We start from the raw sequence: 18,744 nt of genomic DNA on the forward strand, positions 1-18,744 counted from the left end.
ATGAGATGCTTATACTTTAGAGAGCTTTCAACAGTTTATAATTAATGCCTTATTCAAAAAAAGTGATCAAACTTATCGGCAATGAGATACATTACAAGGAAATTGTAGCACAAATTAATTCTAATGAAGCAGCGTTTAGGAAAAAAAGTCAAAGTTAAGATTTATTACTCAAGAAATACTATTTGAAAAAACAAGTACTTTTGTATGAATTTGGAAGATAACCTTTAATATATATATTTCTTTTTTCATAAATATTTTGCATTATGATTAGTGAATTTATTTTAAATTTATTTATATTTATTTGATTTATATCTCATATGTCGATGTGAAATATGGTAAAAAGTATAGCATAGTTTTAGGCGCATCTATTAACTCTTTTGTACCGGTTAGGGACCAGTTCGAAAGCAGTGAATTAAAATTGATTTTAGAGTACTAGTTTCGAACTTGGTGATTGGGTCACTCATAGAAGAGCTTCAGCTTTAGAACGTTGTGAAAAAGTGATAAAATTTATCTAACATCACTTGGTAAACCTAGTAATAATACTAAACTGAATGGAACCTACTTAGCGGCGTTCCACAATTAGTAAATGATATCTAATAATTATTTCACGATCGGACCCTTTTCAGATTGAACCGGCTTCTTTATCAAAACCTTTACTAATCTTAATTTTTTAATCACGTTAAATTAGCTACGTGTTAGTCCACAACTTAAAGCAGCAACGCAACGCCCATTCCTCAATTAAATACAACTAACACCACAAATCAAATGCATTTCTCGCTTTGTACAAGTATTTTGTATTTTATTTTATTAATATCTACGCTTTCCGTCGTTTACTTTAACGTATACGTTTACGTTTTCCCTTAGCTTTGCGCATTTATTTACAGTTTTTTCGCTCACGGTAATGCTTATTTCATTCGCCTCACAAATCGACACGTCGCGCCCCATTGCTGGGTACGCACATGTAGAATTCCAAGCGGTCAGCGGTGTCTTTATTGAATTCTTTAGTGAAATTTGTACGCATCGTCGCAATCACATTGTCGACCGCAGCGCGTTGCAGCAGCGTAACGGTGCAGCCGCCAAAGCCACCGCCGGTCATACGTGATCCCAAAACACCGGAACAATTAATGGCCGCATCGACCAGGACGTCCAATTCGCGGCAGGATACTTCGAAATCGTCACGTAGTGATGTATGTGACGCTTTCATTAGTGCGCCCATCTGCCAACCAGAGAGCCAACGCGAAGGTGGCGGTGGAGTAATAGCGATCGAAATGAAACACAACAGCAGCATTTAATGGCAATTGTGTTGGCAGCACGTAGCAGGCATCCATGGCGTATACGTTACCGGCAGGATATGTGAAAGAAAATAAAGCAATACGGAAATACATAAGTAAATATCAATTGGCACATGTGTGTATGTAGGAGTGGGTGTATGTTTGTAAGTTGAAATGCTTGTGAGTGCGTGTGAGAAAAAATTAAATTATTTGCTAGTGTACAGGGTGATATTGAAGTATTTTTATTAAGACTTATATGCATGTTAAAAGTTCAAGTGCCTCTTCTCTACATAAAAATAAAATCTTAGACACCCCTTGTGAAAATAAAATTCTTATCAGTTCGTATATCTGCTTATTTTTATATACTGGTTACCACGGTAACAAAAATTTTCAATCAAATAGCTCGATTTCATACTCTCAGTTGCTTTCTATTATTAACTCCGGCCAATATGTGCATATATAGCCAACTAGAATGGGGCTAAGTTATTGCGTTTTTAACACACTATTTATAAAACCATCCGCAGCTATAAAAAAAGCAACTAAGTAAGTGGCAATAACATAACACTAAAGCAATGGAGAGAATATGTTCAAACGTCAATATAGCAAGCAATAAAAGGCATATCAGGATAATAAATAAAACAACAAAAACATAAAAAAAAGTAAGCTAGCGATAAATTCGGGTCGAGCCGAATTCGATTTTATATTATCCACAGAAATTTCCAAAATAAACACTTGATCTTAGAGCATGTTGTGAAACGACTTTGCGAGACCACGGCTATTGGAAATTTCGAAAAGATTCATATGAGAACTCAACCCTGTAGTTAAACTTAACGTCTGTACGTAAGATTTTGAATAATTAAGGTAAGGAGTGTGGCACATTTTGTTACGTTTACGCAATTTTCTAAAGCTAAACCTCTTCTTATTCTTAAGTTCAAAAATCGTACTAAAAATTTATTTCAAACCCTTTTAGAACTAGTAGAACAATAATATATACTCGTAATAGAGTCACCAAAAACTAAGATATAGTTTGTGTCATATTTCATCTCGACACCTCCTTTAAATAATTATTACCTTCCAAAACAAAATCGTTAACTCAACCTGATAAACTTGATATTTAGTACCCCATTTCTATCTATCTTATATTTGGTTACAGTGATCGGATCGATAATCTATTTCCATCTAGACGGCAACTTCATAATACCCCCTCGGACAGCCCATTTCCACAAGCCTCTTTTGAGATCAACTTTACACCACTAAGGGCGTTCGCCATGGAGAGGAACAGGTGGTAATCACTTGGCGCTATGTCCGGGCTACACGGTGTATGCGATAAAACCTCCCATCCGAGTTCCCGGAGTTTCTGACGAGTCATCGACGAAGAGTGTGGTCTGTCGTTGTTCTGGTGGAACACGACACACTTCCTGTTGGCCAATTCTGGTCGATCGTCTGCTTCAAGCGGTCCAGTTATTCGCAGTAGATGGTAGAATTAAGCGTCTGGCCATATGAGAGCAGCTCATAGTGGATGATTCCCTTCCAATCCCACCAAACACACTGCAAAACTTTCCTGTCCGTCAATCCCGCCTTGGCCACTGTTTGGGACAATTCACCGACCTTCGACCACGACCGTTTTCGCTTGATATTGTCGCTTTTGATCCATTTTTCGTCGCCAGTCACTATCCGCTCAAAAATCGGTCGAGTTCGTTCCGTTTCAGCAGCATATCGCAGGCGTTGATTCGGTCCAGAAGTTTTTTTGCATTAAATCATGCCGCATCCAAACATCAAGCTTTTTTGTGTATCCAGCCTTCTGCAGATGGTTTAAAAGGGTTTGGTGACTAACTCTCATCTCCTGGGCGACGTCACGTGATGCCACATACCGGTCTAACTCGATATTATCCATGATTTGATCGGTATTCCTCGTCACAGGTCTTCCACCGGCTGGCTTATCCATGATGCCGATTTCAACCGCTCGGAATCGTCGAAACAATTACTCAGTGATAGAGTACCATCCCCCAATCAGCGTTAGTGAACTTCATGTTTCCACGTCTATAACTGTTGAACGCAATATCCAAACTAATCATGCCTAGCGTCGTTTTGTAGGTTATGCCGCAAAATCATTATACTCCGTGCAACATGTTGCGAGGGAACAAAGTTTGTTAAGAAAATAAGTCATGCATACAAACGCATTGGCAAATATAATATGATATGAGAGCATTACAGATACCCTGCAGGAAAGCTAAGAGTTGCTAAAAGCCTTGTCTACAGGTAGTAAACCTGGATTTTCTTTCAATCTACTTCAGTATAAATAAGTACATATTATATTAAAATTTCCTACAGGTTTACTCGTATGAAAGATGAAATATGTACATATGTGCAACTCAGTGGAACTCACACATCCACTAACGGAAACGGAAAGTAGCTTCTACATATTATTACCAAAGTAACCACTGACAACTGCTGCAAAGTGTGGGCCACGAACACAAGCATACATATTAATATATAATTTAGGCGTAGAACAAGAACGTTGGAACAAGTAGAATGCTTTGAAATAGCTAAGGAGTGTATTTAATATAGCTTCGCTTGCCTTAAAAACATTTTATTAACTAATTCACATTTCTTAGAGTGCTTGAATTGAAATATATAATTATTTTGAAAATTAATACAAGAAAAAATTCATTAATTTTCAACCATTTCTTTCTATTAAGCTACACAAAAAAATAAAATTATTGTACAGAAGTCGTCAGTTCATTCGTAATTTTTTTCGAAATTATCTTCTCATGCACTCTCTTACATATATATTTATGAACACAGTAATATATATATTAAAAATAGTTTGCCAACTTTCATATGCGCTTTCGCATTCACTTTGAGCTTCCGCTTATTACACATGCTCTTTCCATGCCATTCATGCCAATTTGATGCACGCACTCAGCGTGACCCTTGGGCCATGCGACAGGCCAAACTGGTAATTAATCTTTCTTTTGTTCGCAGCGAAAGCGTCGGTCTCTCTGCCGCACCTACGGGCCACCACGGCTTTGCTCTTTCACTATCATACTGTCACACTCACACTGTCACTGTCTCTCTCTCTCCCACATATATACTGCTTTTTGCTTGTGATCTTTCTTGTTGCTCTGCTCTTCACTTTGTGCATTCCATGCGCTGGTTAACGGTTCACGCATTCGTGTTAAGTGTTTTTCGCTTGTTGCCCAAAAGGCATTTAGCAGCCAGCGTGGCCAATGGTCGTCATTAATTACACCAGATTGTTAGATTAAAGTCAAAAACTAGATGCTTGTTGCCTGTGTTGTTAGTGTTTGCTTATGTGTGTGTGATTTTTACTTTATTTTATGTGTCAGTTGAATTATACTTGACGTGTTCTTCATTTTCGCCTTGTCCGGCTCTTTGTGTAATTAAGTGGTTTCGTCTGAATTTAAGGAGAATATCTGTGCTTTTGATTGAAGTCAAATTTTGAAGTAAAACTAAAATATTTCTATGTATTTCACCACTCATGGATTTGATTAAGTTCTTCCTCAATCCTGGCTTATTTACTACTCAGATATTCTGATAATCAATGATTATAATACGAAAAGATTATACGATTATGGTTTTAGTGAGACCCAGTAGAGACACTTAGAATCATGCGATAGCACTTTCGCCACTGTATGAAAATCAGAAGTCTCTTAAAGTCACTTCAAGTTTAAGTTACTTCATTCTTTTTATTCATTTTTCTCTGATTAACTCTCTTTCTTCTGCATTATTACCCTCCTTGACACCATTTCTTTTCATGGAAAATATGCCATCGAAACAAAAGTTTAACACATACCTTTTTCAACGAACGAGCAAGCAAATTATATGGACTAATTTAAGCTTATCAGGTTGCCATATGGTAAATTTTTTTCGCAATCCTCATTCATTCGTTCGAGCACAAGTTCTCATCGAAAAGTTGTTGAACCATGAAATTGCGAAAGAATGCAGTTCCATAGTGTATAGCTTGTGTGAAACAGGGTGATTCAACTAAATGATTTTTTGAATTTGAATGAAATTTTTTTAAATAAATTTTTATAAGTAAGATGTAGGACACAATCCCTTAGTAAATTAAATAATCTGATAAAATATGATATATCCAGAAACCAAAAATCGAATAAATTTTCAGCAAATTTTTTAAATAAACAAATATTTTTTAAAATTTCTTAAGAACTCCTAAAGTCTAAAAAACAAGATATAATTTAGCAATGGATTCTTAATAATTTAATGAAATGAAATTTTCATGAGTTAGTTTAAATTTCATTAAATTTTCCTTTACCACCCTGTATTTGCTCCCTCAATATCCATATGCAAAAAAGGCATGCCTGTATGAAGGTGTTGAATAAATCAAATTCGCTGATTGCAGACTTGAATAGACACTCTCAAACATACACGCATACATAACATAGCATAGCACAACACATACGCTGGCATTTGTCTGAAAGAGCCTACCCAATCAGCTACCCCCTCCCTGCTCCCTACTGAAAAATAGTTCGCCATATTTGCATATCAAATTTTGTAAAACTCCGACACTGCAACTCACGGGCGCGTCTGCCGTACATACCTCCTGCCTTTGAGAGAGCCTATTAGCGTCATATTAAATGCGAAAATTACAAAAGAGCAGGGTTGTAATGGGAAAAAGTTGCACGGCGTGAGAAAAGTAGTTTTAAAGAAACTCAAGTGAGGCAAAGAGCCAAGCGGCGCAACACACGCTGTGATGCAGTGCATTGCAGCATATTCGCTTATAGAGTAGATATTCAGTGTCGACAGTCGGCATGTGTGCCCCAAAAAAATGAAATTCCGCCCAGAAGCAGTGATAATGTGAGAGTGAGGCGCTGAAAGGCCTCTCCAGTTGCAGTTCTACCAATTAGTAATACAAGAATTAGCTGGAAAAACAAAAGCGCTGGTTTGAATGCTGTAATTGAAGAATGCGCATTGCAAGTATCAGGTGTGTGGATCATTAGAGTACATCATGTTTGGAAATGTGATTTTTGAGGGTTTTCATGAAATTTAGACTACATTGGTTAAACTATAATTATTTAATTATAATGTTGCAAATGTGAAGAGTCGCAAACATTGAAATTTTCCTCAAAATTGCAAACAATTCTTCGAAAAGTAATACCAGCTACCAATCGTTGCCTACCTTTAGGAGCGGAGTGAAATAATTTCATTTATTAAAATAAGAAGTACTTTAAACTACTGATCAAGTTGGCGAGTTTTATAGGATAAATGCAAATAATAGTGATGGAAGTCAATGGTATCCCAAGTATTTTAAAATTCCAAGAATGACCTAATTATTTGAAGACTCGGTATACTCGTAGCTAACGTTATAGAGACTCTAATTTTGACATTTCAAGCTTTTTCATCATTCTCCATTTCAATTACAAGTTGTGTAGACCGAAAAATCTAGCTGCTGCACAAAGCGCTTGGTATGTAGTTGTCTGTGAGCATAAATTTCATTTCATTCACGCTGCTTGTGAAAAGAGCTTCATCCCCCAGCCACAAACATACACACACACAGTTCATGTGAGGTCAAACGTATGTAATTTGCAGCTAATGAGCATTGCTCTTTTGTACTGCCACTTGCACTTACACACACACACACTCACACCTACAAATCATTTGCATACTCCGTTCAAACTAGATGTGCCGCAATTATTGTACAACTTCAATCATCACATGCAAAAGCACACACACAGCCATAGATACTCTAAGCCGATAGTTACAGGCGCTGGGGTCACCGAGTGTTGAAAATGCCAAATGCGCTGTCGAGTTTGCTCTGTGGCCTCAATTGAAGTCAGTTATTCGGATTTGTCGGCACTTTTTTTGGTAATGAAAATGAGTTGAAACTGCTTTGAATGTGTTGGGCTATTCAGCAATCTATCAATGTTGGTGAATGCTGAGGTTTCTTTTGAAGCTTAAAGCCTGAAATGAGCAAAGCGCTGGAGTTTTTAATTTTCAAAAATTCCAAAGAAAATAATTAGAAACACAAGCAACCACCAAGTGTTTAACGAGTTCAATGTGATTCTTATTCTTCACTTGTGTCAATTGAACTCTGAAAATGAAACATCCACTGCGTATACGTAACTTCCACATTGGATGGTATTGGAAGAAAGTGCAAAATTTATTAAATTTTATATTTCTTGAATTGTTTTCCGATGGAAAAATGTAAAAGAAAAAGAATAAAAAAAATCTTTAAATAATTAAATTTATTTTGTTGCTAAAACCTTGTTTGCTGCAATATTAGTATTTCTCATGTATTTACTTGTTAGTCTGTACACATTTATAAATTTAATTATTTACTTATATGTCGCTGCACTCACACGCAAGCATTAATTAAAATATATAATCGCATGCAACTCACCTTTGTGTAGTCTTGTGCCTTTAAGGCTTCAGCCGCGTCTTGTGTACGTTTCGTTTCCGTTATGACATGTCGGGCGCGACGCAATAAAAGCGGATCTGACTCTAACACTGTAATTAAATGAACGCAAGTGAAACATCGTTAGTGAAAAAATGCCATGTGCATAGCAAATTCAAGTGAGTAGGAGGATAGTACAATGCTATAAGGTTACATATATCTGGGCATAAGGGTGGTAGCTGTTTATTAGGTGAGTTCATATAAGTATATTTTATTAGAAAAGTGTAAAAAAGTCAGCGAGTCATAGACTTAGCTAAGGTTAAGGGTAGGTATCTCCTTTCGACCTTGTCTTAAGAGAGGGTCAGAGGACTCCTAAAGTAAAGATTACGAGGCACAGACATCATGATAAATAAGCAAGTAAAAAATAAATCTTGCTTATTTTCGAAGGACGGTTAAAATAAATTTAAGCTTAAGAACAAATTCTGGATACTTCGCTCTCCAGCTCCCCATAATCTCAATGGTTTCAACAAAAGTTGGTGTCTTCTGGAAAATAACAAACACTTTAATAGTTTATTTTTTTTTTTTTAACGATGGCTACTACTCAGGGTGCATGTGAAGGCACACCTTTCTGGTATCGCAAATGACCATAACATACGTGGTCTGAAGGCCTACCAGACTAACTTAACCTAACCTAACCTAACCTAACCGAACCTAACTTAACCTAACCTAATCTAATCTAACCTAACCTAACCTAACCTAACCTAACCTAACCTAATCCAACCTAACCTAACCCGACCTAACCTAACCTAACCCGACCTAACCTAACCTAACCTAGCCTAACCTAACATGACCTAACCTAACCTAGCCTAACCTAACCAAACCTAATCCAACCTAACCTAACCCAACCTAACATAACCTAACCTAGCCTAACCTAAAATAACCTAACCTAATCTAACCTAAAGATAAACACAGCCACACAAAAAATAATTGTAGTACATGTTTTTGGGATCGCTGAATCCAAATCTGGTGTCGGTTTTAAAATACTCAAAAAGGCGAATCCAATATGGCGGATGTTATTTTTAAAAATTCATCACAATCGCTTGAAACACGTTACTCGGGCGTTTTCGGTGTCTCTGATTACGAATCTGTTGTCGATTTTTCAAAATTTAAAATGGCGGATGCAATATGGCGAATTTTTAAAATGTGTTCACCATATTGGTTCGCTATTTTGTATTTTTGAAAAGTAACGTCAAATTCGTAATCCGTTACCACAAGAACCCCCGAGTAACAAATTTCAACCGATTCCGTTGAATTTTTAAAATATCGTTCACCATTTTGAATTTTGAAAATTCTATTATAATAGACCATGGTACAACTAAAAATATTATATTTATTTTCAAACTTCTCTCAAATATTTTATTTCTTTTTTAACTAAAAAATCAAAACACAGACTTTTTCAGATTTAATTATGCTTTAGAGTAATAAAATTTTCGAAAATCTTTAGATATTTAATTTCTGTTTTAAGCCACCTTAGGTTGAATATATGCTTATCCCTCTCGTAAGCGTATTTTATAAATATTAAACCCCTAAAAGCTAGCCACCCACATGTATATATTTGTATAATTGTATTAATAATTAAACAACTATGAATGAGCAACATTTTTTAATGAGTTGCAACATAAGCTCAGCGGTCTCAATACCTCGTAGAAAAAGATGAAGAAAAAAGAAAAGCAATAGAAACAAAAACTGGCAAAGAAATGCAAAAGTAATGTAAAAGTAATGAATGTGGTTATGAACGACTAGCCGCCGGCCGCCTGTCGCCTTCCGCTGGCATATTACTTTTTCTGCTTGACACACAAGAAATAGTTGCAGTTCGCATGTGTCAATGCAGACTTGAGTGCATGTGGGTAAATACGATATGTTTAAAGGAGAGCAAATGCATATATGTATGTATAACAACAAATACACACACCCACACATATATACATAGAAATATGCTCAACATCAACACCTGTACCTTAGCTGACGATTGCGTGGCTTTGAAAGAGTCTGAAGTGGCTTCTAATCTGCCAGTAATTGCTACTTTCGGCTGCAAGCACAACAACAACACAAACATAGCTGCTTTCGTCCTTGTAGCCCTTCCATTTTGCTTAAAGCCCTAACCCGCTTGCGTTGAGGGCCAAAGTAGTGCGAGCTGAGTTGTAAAGCAAACCTGATGTGGCGGCATAATTGCGTATTCACACCTAATGATTTCCGTATGAAGGCGATGTTTTTTTTTTCTCCGCACTTTCTTTGATTATTACTTTGCTTTGCTTGGCTTTTGAAAACAACTTTTTCTCGCTCAAGTGCAACCGCAGCACGGCAAAGCTGCAGCTGAAGGCAAATTTAGCACACAAAGCCAACGTAATGCAACTAATTAAAATGTAGAATGAGAATGAGAATGAGCGCAGGCAGCCAAGAATTTTGAGCTTAATTGTAAGCAAGAATTTTTGCGTTCGTTGGAAAAGATTAACAGCGCGCAATTGTGGTGCATAAGCTTTTGTTGTAATTTGAAGGGAAAAAATGTGAAATTTGTGCACCGTTAAGCGTAATAAATCCGTAAACGAATTATCAGCGCACATCAAAAGAATAATGGAAAATAGTTTTGCGCCTTAGAAAATGCAGCGAAAAAACAACAAAAAGTAGTTTGCTGCCAAATAATAAAAATTTCAATTACAGCTGGGAAATAGCAAAATGCGGTGATAATATCGCAATTACCAGCCACATGAGCCAACAGGCACCAGTGCAAACGAAATGATAATTCCCAAAAAAAATCAAAAATACTGCAATAATAACCACAGCTCAACACTGCATAGACACATACACAAACACACACAAGCAACTCATAATCAGCTTGCAGCAATCTTTGAGCCTCGGCAAGGCGATTATCAGCCGGCAGCAGTCATAAGCAGGCACAACGAAATTCTTTCAAATTTTGTAACAAAAACACTAACAAACGCAAACACACATACAAAATTCCCACTGGACGCCAATGCCATAGCAAAAATATAATGTTCGATGTGCAAACCTTAGTGCATGCAGTGAGAAATGGAATGATTGCATTTTGCTACGAATTCAATTGAGTTTTCAATGTTTGCTTGCTCGCAGATAATCTTTCGATTTAGTGCAACAGCAGCCTATCGCAGATAAACGGAAATGTACCACTGACGACTGCAGGGACGACAGCATTGTTGTTGTTGCTTGTTTGTATATTTTGGTATTACGATGGTAGAACGCTATGTATATGTGTGTGTTTTGTGAAATCCACCGGAAATATTTATGATGATACAACTTTGAGCAGATATTGAAGGATTATCGTCGACAGCGCATAGCATGCTTTAGCAGAGAATTGCAAAAATATGAATATGAATTTCTTGGTTGGGAACTTGTGTTTTTCATTAAAATTTGTTACTGAAATGCGAATATCTGATGAGAAAGTTGTAATTTTCTCAGCTTCACTATTGATCTCAATGAAAATTGGATATGATTTTTAGAAGTTTTTAATATCAAAAACTCATTTAGTGGCGTACATTTGCATCCGAATATGATTCTGGTTATTACAGAATACATCACTAAAAATAAAAAAAAAATTATAATTAAAAAAATAAAAAATAATAATAAAATATAAAAAGATAAAAAGATAAATAAAGAAATAAAAATATATTAAATATTTAAAATTACATAATAAATTTTTTTAAATAGTATGCCCTAATAGTGAGACAAACCAATATCAATTACTGAAAATACTAACACTTTTGACAAATATTTGATTTTTTTTTAAATTTTTTGTTGTTGACATCTCGGAGTTTAGAGGTTACAAAAATGGCTAGAAAGCTATAATTCATATAAATGGATAAATGACACGATCACCAATAATTGGTTCAAACGAAAAAGGATAGGAAGAAGTGAAGGTATTATTTATTTTTACTTTTATATGTATTAGTCAATTATATATTAGGTTGTCAAATATTCCTTCCGTTTCGCTTTTTTGAGTAATGAAATGTGTTACAATGATAGGATTTAGTTCAAATATCTATCAAATATCAAATATCTAGACGGCAACTTCATAATACCCCCTCGTAGAAATTCCCCACCCTATTTGCGAAGAACTCGGACAGCCACTTTTCACAAGCCTCTTTGAGTGCAACTTTACACCGATAAAACCTCCCATCCGAGCTCTCGTACCTTCTGACGAGTCATCAACGAAGTGTGTGGTCTTGCATTGTTCTGGTGCAGCACTACACCCTACCTGTTGGCCAATTCTGGACGCTTCTGGTCGATCGCCTGCTTCAAGCGGTCCAGTTGTTCGCAGTAGATGGTAGTATTAAGCGTCTTGCCATATGGGTGCAGCTCATAGTGGAAGATTCCCTTCCAATCCCACCAAACACACAGCAAAAACTTCCTGGCCGTCAATCCCGGCTTGGCCACTGTTTGGGACGATTCACCGGCCTTCAACCACGACCACGACGTCGCCAGTCACCATTCGCTTCAAAAATTGGTTCAGTTCGTTCCGTTGCAGCAGCAGCAGCAAATATCAAGCTTTTTTGTGTATCCGGCTTTCTGCAGATGGTTTAAAAAGGTTTGGTGACTAACTCCCATTTCCTGGGCGATGTTATGAGAAGTCACATGCCGGTCTAACTTGATGTTTTCCATGATTTGTTCGGTATTCGTCGTCACAGGTTAAAACTAAACAAACTAAACTGCAAGTTCGACAGACAACGAATTAAGAAGTTCCTCAGTGACTCGTAAGCGAACTTTTATTGCCCACTTAGTTTCTCCAGAACTTTATATGATTTGAAAAGATCCTACAATCTAAAGGCCTAAAGGCCAATCTAATAAAAAAGTATCTTTTGGCGTTGCTCATTTGTAGAAAAAAACTAACGAAACTAACGTATATCAGTAGATAACACTCGCTGTTCTAATAAATTTGGTATTCAAAGCAAAACTTCAAAAATTTGAATTAAAAAGAAAACATTATAAAAAAATTACTCATACGTCTAGTCTGGTGGGGAGTCTAGTTGGGAGACTAGACGTATTAGTAATTTTTTATAATGCTATATCAGAAAAAAATGATAAAGCAAGACATTCAACTGAAAAGCTATATAAACTGTATAAAGAATTTAAGACATTCCAATAATAATAATAATCCTTACTACCATATACATATATTATATAATAGTAATATCTTATACTATTTCATTATCATTGTAATATATTGGGATACAAAAAAAAAATCAAATAAATAATTACGCTTTCATGCAAAATAAAAAAAAGTTCAGTTAAATGAAATAAAATAAAACAACTTAATCCGTTTATGCGTTACTCATACGCCCTGTATGGACCTCAGTAACATAGAATATATTAAAATTATGCCACTTCCAATAATCCTAAATGCATGAATTTTGCTACATTTTGAAAGACTTCATTATATTTTAATTTTCCGCTGTGCCGACAACAAGAACAGCAAACAACTACTTGGCCGCCATATACATACATTCGACAGAAGTGAATTCAACTCATTTGACGACAGTAACATTATACTTTGCAGATAGCACTAAAAAGCTAGCAGTAAAAACAAACAAACGCCGACGCGATTATAGCGAATTTTACTGCAAGACGAAAACGGGTCGCAATGCAGTGTCAATAAAACTATGCTTTACACGCTCAAACTAACTTTTATTGACAATATTTCTGCAGCGCCTTTGTCTCAGCCATTCGCGAGCGTGTGTGTGTGTGTATAAAAAGAAGCGGCATTTGGCAAGCGGCCAAAGTAATCAAAAACCGATGGCAATGGATGAAAATAACTACAGACTGAGATACTATGCCGCGGGCAAATTACCGAAGATTAAGTATGAAACTGAATGAAAGGATAGCTGCCAGAATGTCAGCCGTAACGACAGCGACCAAAATAATGAAGAAACTATAAAATGTGGCATACATTTTTTTTTGTGTGTTAGTTATGCACATTCTTGTGATTCCTGATGATTTTCCTTTATTTTAAGCTTTTATTGTATAAATTTATTATACGTTCACTTGCAGCTCAGGTGCAGATAAATTTTATTAATATTTTTTTTTTTGCAAATTCCTTGCTTCTTCAAAGGTTTGGTGTGGCTTTATGGCTCTCTCAGTTATCACAGTGAACAAGCAGAAAAAATGGTGCAGCATCAATCAGCGATGAATAAATTTTGCGCTCATCAAAGCCTCGCGCAAAAATTGCAAAGCAAATGCGGAAGAGTGGAAGGAGTTGCAACAGAAAAAATGTGAGAAGTAAGAATTCAGGCAAAGTGGATCAGATTCTATGACTTGTAATTGTAGATCTGAGAATTTGCAGCTCAGCTACTACAAGCAAAGGTCTAGCAGTTCTATTTCATAAGACTTTCTATCTCATAACTCGCATCATGCTTCATCTTTCTAAGTCTACACGTAGTCATAATCTAAGTATCGGCGCCCTGTGTGACACCTTTCCGTTGAGTTAGCGCCAACACTTGATATTTCCCACGACAGTGTCATTTATCGAGCGTTACTCAGCGCCGTTCCTTCAACACTACACCCTCACTCAAGTCAAGCCAAAGTCCTTTATTTGCCCCAAAATAATAGCAACGCCTACTGCACGAGCAGCGGGGTTGTCTGTCACTGGCGCTCTATTTGCGATGAAGCCAATTTGCACGCTGAATTGACTGTTTGCCGCGCATTCATTCACGCCCTTGCCACACACAAGCAACACTGGGCTCGAGTCTGGCTATCGTGTCTTCAACCAGCCTTGGCCAGCATTGCCAAATTACCTTGATGCCACGAGCCGCAGGCAAATGACTCTTCACTTCCTGCGAAGGGAGCAACAACAACACAAAGAGCAGCACTTCTACCTCCGTTTGTAAGCGTGTGTGGGTGCGAGCAATTTCTGCAGGTATTTGCGGTTAACTGACAGCGTTGCTGGCGCTGGCAAACGGCGTGAAAGGGAAGGAAGCAAAAATTTATCGCCTCAATGAAGCGATCTACGGCTGCCGGCCAGTTTTTCTCCATTTTCAGCCAGAATGTTCGCCAGCGCCAAGAGGCATGCACCGACAGGCATATTACCTTTGACAATTTTGGCAATACTTTTTTCCGAATGAGTTTCAGTTTGCTTTACTTGTCTCCACTTCACTTGTCTCCCCTTTCGCTTCTTTGTTTGCATTAATTTTTGCTTGTAAGTCATCAGGTATATATGGATGGTTGTTGTTCTCCTTCTATTTTCTTTGTATTTTATAGGAGAGATGCTGCATTGCGACGAATATTTAGCGGAAACATATTTTACTTCGTTAAAAAATAAACAAAATAAAATCTTATAATCGCACCTTAAATTCCAAACATTGAGGCATTTGAAAACAAAGCTCTACAAAATTCTCATCAAATTTCGCTGACGTGTCATCAGCAATGAAAATATTGCAGCTGTGGAGGAGATCTTGTGAGAACTAGACGGTGCTGTGTACAGTGGTACAGATCGAAGTTGTATCTGAAATAAAAAAGTAGTTGCTTTCTATAGAGCCTGATCCGTAACAGAGTTTAAACTCTTACAGTTCGAAAACCGGTCTCCGAAGTATGGATTAAAACTCCTTATAAGTCTAGAAAGGGGCTATAGTATATCTGTCGAGGCGGCTCGATATAGATTCCCAAAAAATTTGCTGATAAGACTGCCATAAGGACGTCCAAGCTTTTTCAGTCTCGGACTGGTGGAAGTCGGAGAGTCCAGAATACTTTACACTTTCTTCTGGACTGTCCGACTTCCGCCAGTCGGTTTTGTTCCGCACAACTTCCTCCACCAAATTCTTAGTGCCACCATACTGTTGGACAATGTTCGGTTCGGTTCTTGAAACTACTAGATGAACTTTGCTAAGAGCTAATAGTTAAATGGATCTCTTTCAAACTTTAATAAACAGTAGAAACTTCGAGCTCGCATTACTGGCGAATATGCAGTGCTTTCCGAGCTTACGCAAAGTCAAACCGGCTAGTTCTAGACCGAAAAAGGACAGCGGAGCTATGACTCGTTCCTGGACTGATATATTTCGCACTTCGGCACATCGTTCAGAAGGAACGACCAGCTCGCAGTCTTGGCGGTTAAACAATACTCCCCTAGCTCATTCAAAGTCAAACCGCTTAGTTCTAGACCGGAAGAGGACAACGTTCCTAAACTGATGGTTGGATTTTGGAACGAGTATACCTTTTCTTGAAAGTTCATCATCTGTACAGTTACCAACGATTCTGTCGGATAGCACACCCTTTGGACGTATCTTTCGGCTTTTCTACCACTGATAGTTCAAGCTAAAAGTAAAGCAGTTCCATTCATCAAATCCTCAAGCTATCGGTGAAGAAAATCATTCCCATTTAGCATTAGAAATGTAAGAGAGGTTCTCTGTTCCATCGGATCTTACCTCTGTAACTACTTCCGATTCCTTCTTTTACCATAAATGATGCACTCACTAGATAACTTTTCCCGAGACACTGTTCCCAGCAGATAGAGCCTACGAGAAGCAGCACAGCAACGCTTAGTATCCATGTCAACATAAACCATGTAATACACGACCGCACACAGCGGCTACGGCATTCCTTCGATAGCATGACGACGTCGTCATCGTCACATGGTTGGCATACTTGAACGAACTCGTAAAGATTGCGACGCTTCTTGCCGAACCGAGGCAAGTTTGCTGATTTTTCACACTTCAAACTGGCTGAAATGCCTCGACGCTATTTTATTTGTCACCACAAACAAATGAATTTACTCGCACACAAAAACACACACTCGTACACGGAGAGCGTTCAAGGAAAGCACAAAAGAACAGCACTTAAAAAATTCGTTTAACGGCATGGTTGAGTGTGTGTGTGTGTCTGTGGAGAGGAAATCTAGCAAATTTTTTTCCGTATTACCCACATGCAAGCTGACACTCCAACAAAGCTGCTGGCTGTATTCGGCGTCTCTGATTCCACTCAGCCATATCATTTTACATGCACGCAGAGGAAGAGCGGAATAGCGAGAGAGAGTGATGAAGGGAAGATACTAGGTTAGGTGAGGCGAACGTAACTTTGGCGACGAGTGCCCGATGACGGATGCTTGCTCCTTGATTGTTGATGGCTGATGGCATGCCATGTCATCATCATTTTAATTTCTGGCACTCGTAAAGCTGTTGGCCGTAATTGCCAAAGTGACAATGAGGGCATAACGGCGAGCAGCAAAAAAATCACAGAGACACACATACATACATATATATTCTGATATAGAATATAGAGGATGATGATGTCGCTAGTAGGCAAACGCACACATGCCCGGGAATATATTTATTTGAGAATAAAAAAATCTCCGCCCACTTCACCACAACCTCCAACCCGGCGAAATAGCTTCGCAAACGTTTATTATTGTTGTTGTTGCGCTTGTTGTTGTTTTCGTTGTCAGCGCTGAAGTGATGAAGTCAACAACGAAAAAAAATGTCATTTAGAAAAATTGCACTCACCGGCTGTGGCGTAGCTGGCGCGCAGTACAGGGTGCTACGGAGGCAAGAGAAGGCGGCGGTATGCTGGCAAACGCTCCATAAGTGGCTAGATATATGCGAGTGTGAGAGAGTATGTTGAATCTTGAGGACTACAAAAATATGCGCAATCAAGCGTTGTGAGGTTGCACTATTTACACTCGACTGCACTGCCAAAGGTGGCATGCGGCATGCGGCATGTGGCAAGCACATACCCAGAGCGCGTTGTTAATATGCTTGGGGAGTGGTACTTTAGCGACTTCCGCCTGCAGTGATGATTTTATATGTCAAAAAAAAATAATTTTTATTTCTAGCTTATATCAGTTGCCTCAGTTTCGCGCATTTTTGCCATTTTATTACAAGCTGTACCATGTAGCTGCCACCAATTTTTGGTTTCATGCATCATTGTGGCAATGTATAGCCGTATAACTGTAAATGCCCACAATTTTGATTGAACGCTTCATTACTGTTATTTGCACGTTTCCCATTTCCTAACATTTTTTTCCCGCTACACACTTTTGCATTGAACTCTACAATTTTTGTTGTTTTTGTTTTCTGTTTTCAGTCATATTGACGGCAATCAATTGCGCGTTGTAAAAGCGTAATTTGGTAATTTGTAATAACCAATGATGAACATGCCGCATTGCTTTCACATTTTTACAACATACAAATCTACAAATTGGCTTTTGCGCATAGAAATATTGAAAACAAAAAAAATCGCGCTCGTATTATTTTTTAAGTAATTGCCGGCTTTCAAGTGTAGACTGTAATAAAAATTGATTGCTTTACAAATGAACGGGTTTTGGGAGAGTTATTTAAAATATGCAGAGTGGTTAAGAGAGTTGATGTACTGTTGATATTTGCATGAAAAATAATATTAATGATTAATAAAAAAATATTCAAAAGTGAAAAACGCGCAAGTGGCTCTCAATTGGTTTATTTAATTATTACTATTTATGGCTGGTTTGAGTTCTTGGTTTTATGATGCTTCAAAGCCAATTGAGAGTTACAATTTATTGAATTACTCTTCACTTTATTCAATTCTTGTGCAAAGAACGAAATATCGAAAAAATCATTTGACCTTTGTCATGAGCAAGTCATTGGAACTATGCTGTTTTCAATATTTAAAGATGTAGCCCAAAATATTCAAGCATCGCTTATCCGCTTTCAAAAAGAAACCAAACTAAAGTCGTCGCTGACGGATTGCTCCCAATTTTTTCAACAATTGCTTCATATAAGAGAAAAAAGTTAGACCAGGAACATTACAAAAGTTATAAGTTTACACACACACTTATACACAATCTCCCATACATATAGTATGTCTGTACATTGCCGTTTCTTGCGTTGGACCCACGCAAAAAAGTAACATGAGAAAAATTCGAACATGAAATTATATTTTATTTGCAATAAGCTAATACTTGATTACGACCTCTAGTCTTTGGTGTCCGTTTTTTCTCTCTTAGCGCGAGCTTGTATATTTCTAATTATTTGTTCTTCAAGCCGCTGCACACGCTCCTTACTCGACCCTCAAGCGAGTATTTGGGAGTTTTTGAAATTTTATTCAGCA

At 37.5% G+C, this 18,744-nt stretch overlaps 1 protein-coding gene across 1 annotated transcript in view; it reads right to left on the bottom strand.

Annotated features, from left to right (window-relative positions):
- Positions 1–770: 770 nt before the first annotated feature.
- LOC105209949 (galactokinase) overlaps positions 771–18,744 on the bottom strand; it is a 43,168-nt gene continuing 25,194 nt past the window's right edge. Inside the window, exons 7-8 of the mRNA XM_011180631.3 lie at positions 7,651–7,757; positions 771–1,216 (exon numbers count right to left, since the gene is read on the bottom strand). Coding sequence (XP_011178933.2) covers positions 920–1,216; positions 7,651–7,757 — 404 coding nt within the window. The 3' untranslated portion in view covers positions 771–919. The remainder of the gene's footprint in view (positions 1,217–7,650; positions 7,758–18,744) is intronic.

The sequence above is a fragment of the Zeugodacus cucurbitae genome, chromosome 5, assembly GCF_028554725.1.
Source record: "Zeugodacus cucurbitae isolate PBARC_wt_2022May chromosome 5, idZeuCucr1.2, whole genome shotgun sequence".
In the NCBI taxonomy this organism is placed as follows: Eukaryota; Metazoa; Arthropoda; class Insecta; order Diptera; family Tephritidae; genus Zeugodacus; species Zeugodacus cucurbitae.